The following is a 15287-nucleotide window of genomic DNA, read 5'->3' on the forward strand; positions in this document are numbered from 1 at the left end:
CCTAGTCCGTTTTCGTAGCACCCACTACGCACTATCATCGCAGTAGCTTCTGTTATTCTAATCTTGGTCCACAGACTTATCTTCCAATTCTTCCAGACTTTTGAAAAACGAAAAACGCACTGGGTCTTGGTTATTTTACTTTTCACTTCTTCTTTGCTCCCACCATCTTTACTAATAATACTATTAGGCAGGTCAAGCTGTCCACTTGATCGATCTTCTAACTACCCAATAACACCTTTCCCCTTCACTTTTTGCTAGTCTTAGCGACTCAGTATTCTTAACATAAATTTTCAAGATCTTATTTTTCACCCGGAACTCGCAAAACCTATAAAAGTTTATTTTTTTCTAGCATTTTCATCTAGGATACTTAAATCACCAACAAAATCTAATTCCAGGAGGGTGTTACTTCCTGGATAGAACGCTACTCTGCTTAAACCCTGACTCAATACGAAACAAGCTACTAACCTCATTTCTTACCTTAACCACAGCAATATTATTCTGGAACATAGTACTAATCACCCTAGTGTATTTATCTGGTATATCATACAAGAAAAGGATATTAATAAAAGTTCTCCTATCACCTGCATCAAAAGCTTGCTCATAATCTACAAAACCGAGGCCTACTGGCGTTTGAAGACTCAGGTACTTCCCCTTTTTCAAATATATATATATATATATATATATATATATATATATATATATATATATATATATATATATATATATATATCCAGTATTTCTTGTCAGTATTCAACGCGAGCAATTTGAGAAAGAAACAGACATCATGTAAACCAGAACAGAAAAACGAATTGTTCATGCATTTGGGTAACAACAAGCTCGCTCGCAAAAAGTCACGAAAAAGTTATTTTAAAAAAGAACCCCTCTTCATATACGTTATCTATATCTAAGAAATACGAAAATACGGTATTAAGGCAAGTTCACACTTCGTTTCCACTATGGACTCTCATATCAATTAGCAACTATTGAGTGAACTGTTCGTAAGGCCGCTAGGCTGCAAAGATTTCGGATCACTTGTATCATATCAAGGCCAGTTCACATCGCGGCCAATAGCACAATCTCTATTATAGTTGCCAAGTCTTTCTACTGCAGCACGCACTATACGAACTAACTCTCTTAGAGGGCTGTGAAGAGTCAGGGATCCAAATTCGTGGTCAAGTTGGATAAAAAAGTCTGTAAAACAAAATTATAATTATATGATATATATTATGGCATAAAATAATGTTAATATATAATTCCTCAAATCTTTATATTAGAAATTCGTAGGTAGTGTACAATTTTTTTCAGATCTTTTTTACAAAAAGCATATTCAAAGTTTATATGTTTGTTCTAAGTGCCTGTCCCTCAAATGAGGCCAGTGAGGAGAAGGGGGAGGAATGAATCATCATCGTCATTACTATTATGATGAAAATACCATAAAGTGCGTACATTTCAGCCTCATTTATAGAAGAAGAGACTGAAAATTTACACACAAAAAAAACCTAAAATATTAACTGTTTTGGGTTGCATCGAAAACGTAGTATTGTTCTCAAACACCGAAGATTGAAAGACGGAACATTAAATTCCAGAGAATTTTAATTTATTTACTATTATTTTTCAGCTTTTGTTTACTATTTTTTTTTATTAATTTTATTTGCTTATTTTATTTATTTATTAGTTTTATTATTTTATTAATCCGTAGGTCGTGTATTGTTTCTTTGGTACTTTTTTACAATCAGCATATTCAAAGTTTATCAGTTTATTCTAAGTGCCTGTTCCTCAAGTCAAACCAGTAAGAAGAAGGACTAAACCAGCATCATCATTATCATTAACTAATGAAAAAAAAAGACTAAGTACGTTCCTTATACACCAGCATCATTCCAAGAAGAAGAGAATGAAAACTTACAAAAAACTAAAATAAGAACGTTTTTTGGCTGGTATAAAACGTAATACTGTTCTCAAAGATTAAAATTGAGAGATGGAACACTACATTACAGAAAATTGTTATTTATTTACTATTATTGTTTAAACATATTAGTTCTGCTAATTACATTTTGGATGTTAATTGATACTAAATTATTATTGACATTATTACTACTAAAATCCAGAAATATGGGACAATTTTTGACAAATAATTATTTTCAAGAGAAAAAAAAAGCGCAGTTTTATCTAATATAATTTTGTTTGAGCTAAGATAACCAACGAACTGACTTAGCTTTACAGTGTTATGTCCGCTAGCATCTTTGTTCTATGATAAGTTTTACCAGCAGGAATAGTAGTAGTATTATGTTGAGAGCTCTGTTATTGCGGATTTTTACAAAATCCGTGAAGCAATGGCCAAACTAAAATCCCTAGATTTGTTAATTGACTCATTAGCTTAAAATAAAACATATGTTTTGAAATACAAGTTGCAAACTGGGTCACTTAAATATACCGTGCAATTTTGTTCCATAATGAACTTATACCAATGATAAAAATTAACAGCAGTCAAGCAAAAATGTCGAAAAACATTTTACTTTGCGACTGTTCCCAATGACTGTAAAACCCCCCTTGGTGACAAAATATTAGAGAAAAAGCAAGGCCCCCCCCCACGTATGTGCCAAGTTCAAAATATTCATACTGGAAACAAGAATTCGTTGATATATATCTTTTGCGCTTGGATATTTTAGCAGTGACAATAAGTGGCGTCATTTCGCTAAAATTTGGAGGAGAGCCAAGGTTTTTTTTTGAATCCAGGGGAGGGGGGGCAAGTGTCATTTTTTCTGATAAAGATAATTTTTTATACAACATTGGCCTGCCATAGCCAATATCCGCGATTTGCACAAAATCCATACAAATATGAACTGCCACCAACGGATAATAACGAAAAACTGAAAAATAAAAGAAAAAATTTGGCGAATAACTGGCGATATTGGCGAATACTCACTTTATTGTTGTTAGGTATTTGATTTTGATGCTTTGAATTTTTGATCTTTTATTGAATTTTATTTAATTTTTAACTGTTTTTTTTTTTCATAGGTTATGTTGTGCTTTCCGCGTGTTTTTTGCCTTTTCCTTGATCAGAGTATTTTGTTCGCGCTGAAGAAGACATGCGGTTGTTCTCTCGAAATATTCACTTATTTCGCAGTATTTTCATTTGACCTTTAAAAACCCAATTTTTAATCGTTTTCTTTCTTTATGTAATTTCTGACATATCGTTCCTTAGTTAATTTCTATCTATAATAAGGATTTATACCGGTCAAACGAAAATGGCGGAAAGTATTTCCCTTTACGGCTGTTACTAAGATTTGTACAATCCCCGTTGGAGACAAAATATTAGAGAAAAACAAGGCCCCCCCGACCCTACATGTGTGCAAATTTCTAAATATTAATTGCCGGAAACAACGATTCGTTGATGTATATTTCTTTTCCGCTTGGATTGGCAGTGTAAATAGAAAAGACTAGAACAGAGAGAAACCGGGCAAACCTTCTCTCCTGTAATGAATTTATATAGACTTTTCTCTAACAGGATATAGGCCAAGTGTGTAGATTAAAATACATTTATTCACTTTAATAGCTTTAAGCTAAAATGAGAATATAAACAATAAAAAATGGAATTGAATAATGCAAACAAAAATACTAAAGGACAAGAACAACAAATAAAATTTCAATAAAAATAAAACCTAATATAACAAGTTGGCTACTATCTCAAGATTTACACAGCGAGATATAAGGAAAAAGACAAGCAATGAAATAAATGTTTAAAATGACAAACAAAATGCAAAGTAGAACAGTGGTGTTATCGTTACTTACTGAAAGCGTAAAAAAAATAGTAAAACAAAATTTTTTACTTACCTTCAGAGTGAGTTCTGAAAACCATTTGGTCTGCCTGGTCCCAAAGATCAAGAGATGCTTGCAACAATCCTACATTATGATGGTTCCTCATTAGAGTTGAATGAGTGGGTACTGGAACCGGTATAACCATAAGAGATGACTAAAAAATAATATCTATTTTATTTATAATTTTTTGTAAATGTCAAATCGATCTGATTGGATATCAACTTTCGGTATGATCTTGTAGATCATAATATTTAAATTTTAGGGAGAGGGAAGAATTTTATCACACTAATATCATCATTTCCCCTTCTAACTTTGTGCTGGTAAGCATATGAATATAATCTTCAATTTTAAAATCAAGATATTTTGCAATAAGACGGGGGCGAACGTCCTCAGTAACCATACTGCAAGCTCAGTCCAAAAACAATTTTTAAGATTAAGGGTGGGTTATGGGGGTAGATCACCTCTCCTTATGGATCTGAAAGACCACTCACGAAAAGGGGTAAATTTTCGCCTAAGAACATGCATGTTTTGGGCATCAGGCATCAGCACAGGAATTTGATTTCTCGTGACTCAATTGCATTCGGAATCTTAAGAATTTACAAGACATTTAGCAGCTTACATGGCAATCCCGTAGAAGGTAAAGAATACGTGCATTGGACCTATCGGCAAACAGTCCCTAAATCAGAACCAATAGGTGTACTTGGTGAAGAGGGTTGAAGTATCCGTCAGAACTTAGTAAATGAACTCCGGCCCACAGTAAACAATAAGGGAAAACGCATTTTGAAAAAAATCTGTCAAGTGAGATAGAAATACCATTTGAAGCTGATTCAGACAATAGTAACTGTTTTTTCCATTGATATTAAAGGTGAAAATTTGTTCTGAAAAAATTGATTCATGAGAACTTTGAATTTAACTCAGAATCGCCAAAGCTGCATATAACACTCTGATTTTGAACATCCATAGATAAATAAAGGCTCACTCTCCATAAACTTGAGACAAGAAGAACGATCTTAGACTTAAAAACCCTCTTTAAGATAGTTCACGAGATTTTTGGGAACGTAAAAGACAAGCTTGGTCCAATAAATCCCCAAAGCAACACAAGATCGCAGAGTCTGCAATTGGAGCATATGAAGATGAAGATTGCAAGATATAATTCTTACTATCATTCGTTCATACCCCGGGTCATCAGGATCTGGAACAAACTGCCATTCTCAGTCAAAAAGATGAAATCACCGGAAGCCCTCTCCAATAGCCTAAGCATAATACGCTGATCATTACCATACGCTAATTATTTTCCCAAAGCCACCAGATCAAAATTCTGAGATAGAGTAGTCGAAAAACCTTATAACTATGTCTTTGGGGACGACTTATTCTCCCACAGTCCCCGTGGGAGGGGCTACAAGTTACAAACTTTGACCAGTGCTTACGTATAGTAATGGTTATTTGGAAGTGTACAGACGTTTTCAGGGGATTTTTAGGTTGCGGGTGGGGGGTGTTTGAGAAGAGGGGGATTTCTCCCCCAAGCCTTAGATATATATTATAAAAATAAGTTGTGTATATGCATGTTTTTTTGTTTGTGGGTTTGCATTTGACGTCATTATAAGTATATAAGGCTTTGTATATGACGTCATTATAGGATGACACTACAGACTGGGACACGGGGACACAAATGACGACCGGAACACAGGGAATATAAATGACGACCGGGACACTCAAAGAGAAATTACAGACTGGGATACCGGGACACAAATGACGACCGGGACACAGGGAATATAAATGACGACCAGGACACAGGGACGCAACTACAACGGGGACTCCGGGGGCACAGGGGGATATATAAATGACGACGGGGACACAGGGAATGTTCGATTAGCAATCACCATCAACAAAGCTCAAGGGCAATCGTTAGGAAAATGCGGTATAGATCTGAATACGGATTGCTTTCCCATGGACAATTATTATGTTGCCTGTTCAAGAGTTGGTAAACCTGACAACCTATCTATATGGACAGACAATGGGACAGCAAAGAATGTTGTATATTCGCAAGTTTTACGTAGTTAAAAATATATATATATCTATCTATATTCACAGGTGGGACACAGGGACACAACTACAATGGCGCGTAACTAATATAGCGCGTAACGACTTACGCACGCGGAAGGGCTTGGGGGGGGGGAGAGCCACCCCAACAGCTAGTATATATATATATATATATATATATATATATATATATATATATATATATATATATATATATATATATATATCTATATATATAAAAATAAGTTGTCTGTCTGTGGATGGATGGATCAGGTGACGTCACCTGAAAAAACTGGATCAGGTGACGTCAAAACTGAAAAAACTAAAAAAAGGCAAAAACTACAAAAAAAACTAAAAACTAATAAAAAAAATAAAAAAGCTAAAAAACTAAAAAAACTAAAAAAAGGCAAAAACTACAAAAAAAACTAAAAACTAATAAAAAAGCTAAAAAACTAAAAAAACTAAAAAAAGGCAAAAACTACAAAAAAAACTAAAAACTAATAAAAAAATAAAAAAGCTAAAAAACTAAAAAAACTAAAAAAAGGTAAAAAACTAAAAAACTAAAAACTAAAAAAAACTAAAAAAAAAGGAAAAAACTGAAAAATAAGCTAAAATAAAGGTAAAAACCAATAAAAAACTAAAAAAAAAACTGAAAAAACTAAAAAAAGGCAAAAACTACAAAAAAAACTAAAACTAATAAAAAAAAGTAAAAAAGCTAAAAAACTAAAAAAACTAAAAAAACTAAAAAAAGGTAAAAAACTAAAAAAAAATAAAAAATAAAAAAAAATAAAAAAAAAGGAAAAAACTGAAAAATAAGCTAAAATAAAGGTAAAAACCAATAAAAAACTAAAAAGAAAAAAAGGAAAAAACTAAAAAAAATTTTCATCTAAAAAACTAAAAAAAACTAAAAAAGGTAAAAACTAAAAGAACTAAAAAAGAAAAAAATAAATGACGAAACTCAAAGAGAAAGCGACCAGGACAAAAGGAATGTTCGATTAGCAATCAACAAAGCACCGGGACACAGGGAGTATAAATGACGACCAGGACATAAGAAAAAAAAAAAAAACTATCTATATATATAAAAAACCAATACCGGGACACAGGGAATATAAATGACGACCGGGACACAGGGACACAACTACAACGGGGACACCGGGGGAAACAGGGGGATATAAATGACGACCGGGACAAAAAAACTAAAAAGAAAAAAAAACTAAAAACTAATAAAAAAACTAAAAAATCTAAAAATCTAAATAAGCTAAAAAAGAAAAAAAAAGGAAAAAAATAAAGGAGAAAAACAAAACTAAAAAACGAATGTATATACAGACCGGGACACCGGGATACAAATGACGACCGGGACACAGGGAATATAAATGACGACCGGGACACAGGGACACAACTACAACGGGGACACCGGGGGAAACAGGGGGATGTAAATGACGACCGGGACACCGGGACAGGGAATGGTCGATTAGCAATCACCATCAACAAAGCTCAAGGGCAATCATTAGAATCATGAGGTATAGATCTGAATACAGATTGTTTTCCCATGGACCATTATATGTTGCATGTTCAAGAGTCGGTAAACCTGACAATCTATTTATATGCAAAGACAATGGGACAGCAAAGAATGTTGTATATTCGCAAGTTTTACGTAGTTAAAACCATTATATATATATATATATATATATATATATATATATATATATATATATATATATATATATATATATATATATATATATATATATATATATATATATATATCTACATTCACAGGTGGGACATAGGGACGTATCATGGCGCGTAACTATTATGGCGCGTAACGACTTACGCGCGCGGGGGGGCTTGGGGGGGGCGCGAAGCGCCCCCACCAACTAGGTGTTGGGGTGGCGCGAAGCGCCACCCCAACAGCTAGTATATATATATATATATATATATATATATATATATATATATATATATATATATATATCTATCTATATTCACAGGTGGGACATAGGGACACAACTACAATGGCGCGTAACTATTATGGCGCGTAACGACTTACGCGCGCGGGGGGGCTTGGGGGGGGGGGCGCGAAGCGCCCCATGTTTGTCCGCATATGACGTCTGAATTATTTCACACTAATACAAAAGAAGAAAAAAACTAAAAAAGGTAAAAACTACAAAAAAAAACTAAAAAGAAAAAAAAACTAAAAAAGCTAAAAAACTAAAAAAAACTAAAAAAAGGTAAAAATCTAATAACTAAAAAAAAACTGAAAAAAAATAAAAAAAAGGCAAAAACTAAAAAAAAATAAAAACTAATACAAAAACTAAAAAAGCTAAAAAACTAAAAAAACTAAAAAAAACTAAAAAAAAACTAAAAAACGGTAAAAAACTAAAAAAAAACTAAAAACTAAAAAAGAAAAAAACTAAAAAAAGGAAAAAACTGAAAAATAAAAGAGAAAAAGAAAACTAAAAAAATATGAATAAATATATATAAAAATAAGTTGTTTGTGGGTTATGTCTGTCTGTCTGTCTGTCGAGTGACGTCGTGTTTGTCCGCATATGACGTCTGAATTATTTCACGAGACACAAATGACGACCGGGACACAGGGAGTATAAATGACGACCAGGACATAAGTAAAAAAAAAAACTAAAAAAACTAAAAAAATGGTAAAAACTACAAAAAAACTAAAAACTAATAAAAAAACTAAAAAATCTAAAAATCTAAATAAACTAAAAAAGAAAAAAAAGAAAAAAGGAAAAAAATAAAGGAGAAAAACAAAACTAAAAAACGAATGTATATACAGACCGGGACACCGGGATACAAATGACGACCGGGACACAGGGAATATAAATGACGACCGGGACACAGGGACACAACTACAATGGGGACGCCGGGGGGCACAGGGGGATATAAATGACGACCGGGACACCGGGACACAAGGAATATAAATGACGCCCGGGACACTCAAAGAGAAATCACAGACTGGAACACCGGGACACAAATGACGACCGGGACACAGGGAATATAAACGACGACCGGGACACAGGGACATAACTACAAAAAGGGCAATCATTCGAATCATGAGGTATAGATCTGAATACGGATTGTTTTCCCATGGACCATTATATGTTGCATGTTCAAGAGTCGGTAAACCTGACAATCTATTTATATGCACAGACAATGGGACAGCAAAGAATGTTTTATATTCGCAAGTTTTACGTAGTTAAAAACATATATATATATATATATATATATATATATATATATATATATATATATATATATATATATATATATATATATATATATATATATATATATATATATATATATATATATATATATATATATATATATATATATATATATATATATATATATATATATATATATATATATATATATATATATATATATATATATATATTATATATATATATATATATATATATATATATATATATATATCTATATTCACAGGTGGGACATAGGGACACAACTACAATGGCGCGTAACTAATATGGCGCGTAACGACTTACGCGCGCGGGGGGGCTTGAGGGGGGGCGCGAAGCGCCCCCACCAACTAGGTGTTGGGGTGGCGCGAAGCGCCACCCCAACAGCTAGTATATATATATATATATATATATATATATATATATATATATATATATATATATATATATATATATATATATATATATATACTAGCTGTTGGGATGGCGCTTCGCGCCACCCCAACACCTAGTTGGTGGGGCGCTTCGCGCCCCCCAAGCCCCCCCGCGCGCGTAAGTCGTTACGCGCCATATTAGTTACGCGCCATTGTAGTTGTGTCCCTGTGTCCCACCTGTGAATATAGATAGATTTATATATGTGTTTCAAACTACGTAAAAATTGCGAATATACAACATTTTTGGCTTTCCCACTGCTGGGAGCTTTCCGTTTCCAATTGCCAGCAATTGATCTGAAAATGTTTGACCAGAGTCATCGTTTTGCAATCGGACACGCATATTTGTAGTTAATTTTAATATTTTTACGTGTGCCCATAAATTAGAATTTTTCAGGCAAGCATTCATTTCGTCTGCAGGAGTTAAACTACGTAAAAATTGCGAATATACAACATTCTTGGCTTTCCCATTGTCTGTGCATATACAAAGCCGTATTTACTAATAATGACGTCATATGCAAACGCTCTATTTACAAACAAACAAACATGCATACACACAACTCGTTTTTATATAGATAGATAGATAGATAGATACAATACAAATTAACTGCGTAAAACTTGCGAATATACAACATTCTTCGCTGTCCAATTGTCGCTGCATATAAATAGATTGTCAGGTTTACCGACCCTCGAACATGCAACGTACAATTGTCCATGGGAAAAACAATCAGTATTAAGATCTATACCACATTTTTCTAATGATTGACCTTGAGCTTTGTTAATGGTGATTGCAAATGCTAATCGAATTGGGAATTGCCATCTTTTAAATTGAAAAGGCAGATCCGTTGGAATCATGGGAATCCGAGGAATAAGAACAGCCTCACCCTCAAAAGGCCCTGTCAAGATTGTGGCCTCTATTGGGTTTTCCATTGTTTTTTTTACGGCAAGTCGCGTGCCATTGCAAAGCTTTGGTGGGTTGATATTTCTTAAAAGTATTATTGGTACGCCTATTTTTAGTTGTAGCACGTGTGGTGGAAACCCTGAAAGATTTATGGAATTTAAAAATTCAGATGGATAATTAACCGCTTCATTTGGTTCCAAAATTGTGTCGACTGACTTGTAAAGGACTGCCTGGTCTCGAATCTTGGTCAAAATAATATTGTTGATTTCGTGGACGTCTATATTTTTGGGTGCAAGAATCGCTCTTTCACTTAGCCATTTATTATTTTTATAATTTTTTAGAATATTCGGAAATACTTTTTCAATCAATTCATTTTTGGACGTCACTAAATTACAGAAATCAGCAGGTAGTTGTATACGTCCTGAAATTGAGTATCGTATCATAAATGTCTTTTTGTTCCGACGTTAACTTGGAAATGTTATTTTGTACATACGACAATAGATCACTCGTACTGTAACTTTGTTCACGATCCAATTCTACACATGTCGAAACAGCAGCGATACGGTTAGATGAAGGCATTCCCAAATCCTGAAGAGGTTTGTTTGCCATACGTACGCACAAATCTTCTATAATAACTAAAGTGTAGTTATAAATTTCTGATGTAAAATCAAAAGTCATATCTGACGTCTCTAACTGTTTTTGATGGAGTATATCTACGGACATTTTTGACTTATATTTTCCCCATAACTCTGTAGGAGCTTATGGAGAGCAAGTTGTTAAAATGATGCCAAACAATGCACGAATTTCACTTGGGGTTGACGTTTCGCACGCGTCATTGTTGCAGTTATCCCAGTGTTGGTCATTCTCCAATAAATTCAGAGCTTGGCATGCACTACGGTAAGTGTCATGTATAGTACCGTTTACAGTTCTCAAATACTCAAAGGATGTCGGACCGGGTACATTCACCAAAAGCAGGCGTAGAAAGAAGCATTCATGTTGATTGGGGTGAACGGTGTAGAGTCTTCCTATCGTGGTATCTTTGAAGATGGTAGGTTGGCCGTCGACTGACTTACCCTGTTTTCAACGTTCAAATACTTTATTTTTAGTATTCCACGTGTAATACGAAGGCACTTCAGTATACAGCAGTTTTTTTTTTGCAAAAGAATCATTTTTGCAAAGCGAAAAAAAGCTGTTAATTTTTTATCCGGTGGATTCAGGGCTCTTTGTTGCACGTTGGTTTCCGAGAAATAAACTCGTTGACCATTCTGTAAATGTACCGCAAGTGAACAACAGCTGGACTACGTTCATGTATCGGAAATGAAAGAATTCGCCAAACAGCTTCATTACTGCTTATGTATCTTCCAGCCTGATATTGAACGATTTCGTCGGAATCTTTGATTTTGGGCTGCAAGCCAAAAACTGCCATGTCACTGCCTTTGTTGACGTATTTACATATGTATTTGATTGCCTTTACGGAGTTACAGTATTCAACGTTTATGTGTGCATTAAATGTTTTTGATAATAATGGGGAATATGGAACAACCCACTGGTTATCTACTTCGATGGTGGTACCGTTGCCATTGTAGGTTCTTCAGTCATTTTACAATTAGAAATTTCTCTTTCAACGGTCTTCTTACAATTAAAAATTTGTCTTTGAACGATATTCTTAAATACCTGTGTCCTGGTCGTCATTTATATTCCCTGTGTCCCGGTCGTCATTTGTGTCCCGGTATCCCAGTCTGTAATTTCTCTTTGAGTGTCCCGGTCGTTATTTATATTCCCTCTGTCCCGGTCGTTATTTGTGTCCCGGTCTGTAATTTCTCTTTGAGTGTTTTTCTTTTTAGTATTTTTTAGTTTTTTACATTTTTTCTTTTTTCAGTTTTCTTTTTCTTCTTTATTTTTCAGCTTCACTATGAAATACATATCGCCGAACTTTTGTTTTTTTAACTAAAATCTGGTAGGCATTGATGACCTTATCCAAGTCAAAATCCCAAACCCAATCATCATCGCTATCATTTTCAGTTTTGATATGTTTTGACTCTCGCTGTCCAGGTGGATCTTCATCTAACTGCGCGGTTTTGCGTTCTTTAGCCTCAAGCCTGTTTCCTTGCTGTTCTTTTGATTCCTCGGCACGCTTTCTTTTCTGACTTTCTCTATCAGCAGCAAGTTTTTTGGCATAGACTCTTTGAGCATCTTCATCGGCTTTTGCCATGGTAAGTTCATCAGTCATTGTAAACTTAAACATTAATAGATTTCTACGTGAACATATGTCTTAAATATCTTGAATGACGTCACCGTCAAAGCAAAAATGACGACAACTAATTTCATGACGTCAGTGGACACAGAAACATGACGTCACCTGATCCACAGACAGACAGACAACTTATTTTTATATATAGGTATATATATATATATATATATATATATATATATATATATATATATATATATATATATATATATATATATATATATATATATATATATATATATATATATATATATATATATATATATATATATATATATATATATAGAAGATATAATCTGGCGTAACAGACATAGTGTAACAGACATAACACACAAACAACTTATTTTAATATAGATAGATAGAAGATATGAAAGAGACGTTTCCTTCTCAACGCCCCGCTCTTTATGCTAAAGTTTTTTACTGTTTTAAAATGTAGAGTTAAGAGAAAGAGTCAAACTTTAGCGTAAAGAGCGGGGTGTTGAGAAGGAAAAGCCTCTTTCATATACGGAGTAATTTCTGTTCGTTTTAAGTTTTAATGTCGTTCCTTACTTTAATTTAAAAAAAACTTGTTTTTTTTTATTTAGTTAAACCTTAAGGAATTTACAAAAGATTTTATAACTGCTTTCAGAGAGAAATTATTCTCAAGTTTATATTTCATCTAGAAAGTACAATGTTTCACAAAAAGTTTTCAGGCATAAGTTTCCTAGCATGCAAATGTCCCATAAAATATTTTTGTAATACAATTTCTCCCAGTCTAGTTTAAAAATGGGCTTGAAGGATATCATACGAAGCCACTGAAAATGTATTAGCAAAAGGGGAAAAAAAATAAAGCAAAACATGTTGCATAATTGTAGTTATAGGCGGCGGTACACTTTGATTTTCTCAAAATTCAAGAAGCTCAATTCAAGAAGACTATTTAAGAAACAGAATTCATGAAGTATCCATTTTGAATAAATCAAATATCAAATTTAATTTGTTAACTGGAGGCAGAGAAGAAAAAATGCTAAAAACTTACAAAATTTGATTTGATGTCTATTAATAATACATCTATGCCTACTAGGAACGCAAAAAGTCTGTCATTGCATGCAATGGTGTTTTATTTACAAAGCCTAAAAACAGAGAAGAGTCAAACTTGAAACAAAACATTCAGAGAAGTTTCAAATACAGACTCAAGTAAAGCTAGAGTTCATAATCTGTATGCATAAAAATAAGTTTTATGTCAGTCTGTTACACTATCTATAAATATAAAAATAAGTTGTATGTATTTTTGTGTTGAGGGTTTGGATATGACGTCTGAAAAATAAAGGAGAAAAAGAAAACTAGAAAAAGAAAAAAAGGTAAAAACTAAAAAAAAACTAAAAATAAAAAAAAAAAGAAATAACCTAAAAAGAAAAAACCTAAAAAAAAAAAATAAAAAAAAGGTAACAAACTAAAAAGAAAAAAAATCTTAAAAAACAAAAGAAGCTAAAAAACTAAAAGAAAAAATTAAAAAAGAAGAGAAAACACACACACACACATATATATATATATATATATATATATATATATATATATATATATATATATATATATATATATATATATATACAATTCAATTTATTTATAACCCATCTATAAAAAGAGGGCGGAACGCCCTTAAGATGGAGTAATAAGAGAAAAAAAAGGTACAAATAAATACAAATCAACGCAATCAAACAATTAAATAAGTAATGCTGACCATGGGTGAGACACTATCGGCATAGAAGAACGAAAATCATGAAGCTTTTTTTATCAATAATAGATGTAGGAGAAACTAGGCGGACTTTGTTCACTAAGTAACTATTTCTAGTCCAAGGAGGTTAACTGAGAAGGAATTTAGCATAATGAAAATATACTCTACGAACAGATAGTTTCTGAGGTTCACTAAAAAACTGCCAAACCGGACAAAGAGAAAGGAGATGAGGTACAACTAGGCTATTATAAATTTTTGCAAGATTTAATTTATCAATATGTTTAATATTAGATGCAATTGAAGCATAAGCAATTCTCAGTTTTTTCTTCAAAAGTTCAAGGGATAAATTCACAGTTTCTTTCATATTTTTTCCAATAAGCATTCCAAGGTAAACTAATTTTTGAGAAAGGGGGACATGAACAATAGCTAAAGATAAAAAAAATAGGGCCACTTGTCTCTTTAAAATTGAAAGCTACAACAGCAGTTTTATCAACATTGAAAGAAAGCCCAATATTTTTATATTCATTATAAAGCTGATTAAACGCGTTTTCACATCCACTAAAAGTACGGCTTAGATTCAAAACGTCATCTGCAAAAGTTATTAAAGACAAGTTAAATCCACGGTGAATACAACAAAAATTAACAGAATTTTGGGCATTTAAAACAGAGTTATTAAATAAAGAAGGTGAGGTAAGGCCACCTTGACGGACTCCTTTCAAAATATCAAAAAGGGAAGATCCCCCCTTTAACTTCGCCTTAAGGTGATGGTACATATACAGAAGGCACTTCACTATACAAAAATTTACCCCTCTTTTATACGCTTCAAATAAAACTTTGGAAAAATTGCAAGAGTCGAAAGCACGAGCAACATCTAAAGCACAAAGGATAATATGGGATCTACTTCTTTCTGCAT

The 15287-nt window shown here is 33.1% G+C and overlaps 2 protein-coding genes across 2 annotated transcripts in view; one reads left to right on the forward strand and one right to left on the reverse strand.

Annotated features, from left to right (window-relative positions):
- LOC136042327 (exostosin-3-like) overlaps positions 1-15287 on the forward strand; it is a 121582-nt gene that overhangs the window by 21473 nt on the left and 84822 nt on the right. The window lies entirely within an intron of this gene.
- LOC136042326 (AF4/FMR2 family member lilli-like) lies at positions 742-3990 on the reverse strand. Its single transcript, XM_065727280.1, has 2 exons — positions 3832-3990; positions 742-1191 (listed from the first exon to the last, which is right to left on the reverse strand). The coding sequence occupies exons 1-2, from the start codon at positions 3959-3961 to the stop codon at positions 1043-1045; spliced, it is 279 nt and encodes a 92-aa protein (XP_065583352.1). The 5' UTR covers positions 3962-3990; the 3' UTR covers positions 742-1042.

This window comes from Artemia franciscana, unplaced genomic scaffold (assembly GCF_032884065.1).
Source record: "Artemia franciscana unplaced genomic scaffold, ASM3288406v1 Scaffold_1109, whole genome shotgun sequence".
NCBI classification, from domain to species: domain Eukaryota; kingdom Metazoa; phylum Arthropoda; class Branchiopoda; order Anostraca; family Artemiidae; genus Artemia; species Artemia franciscana.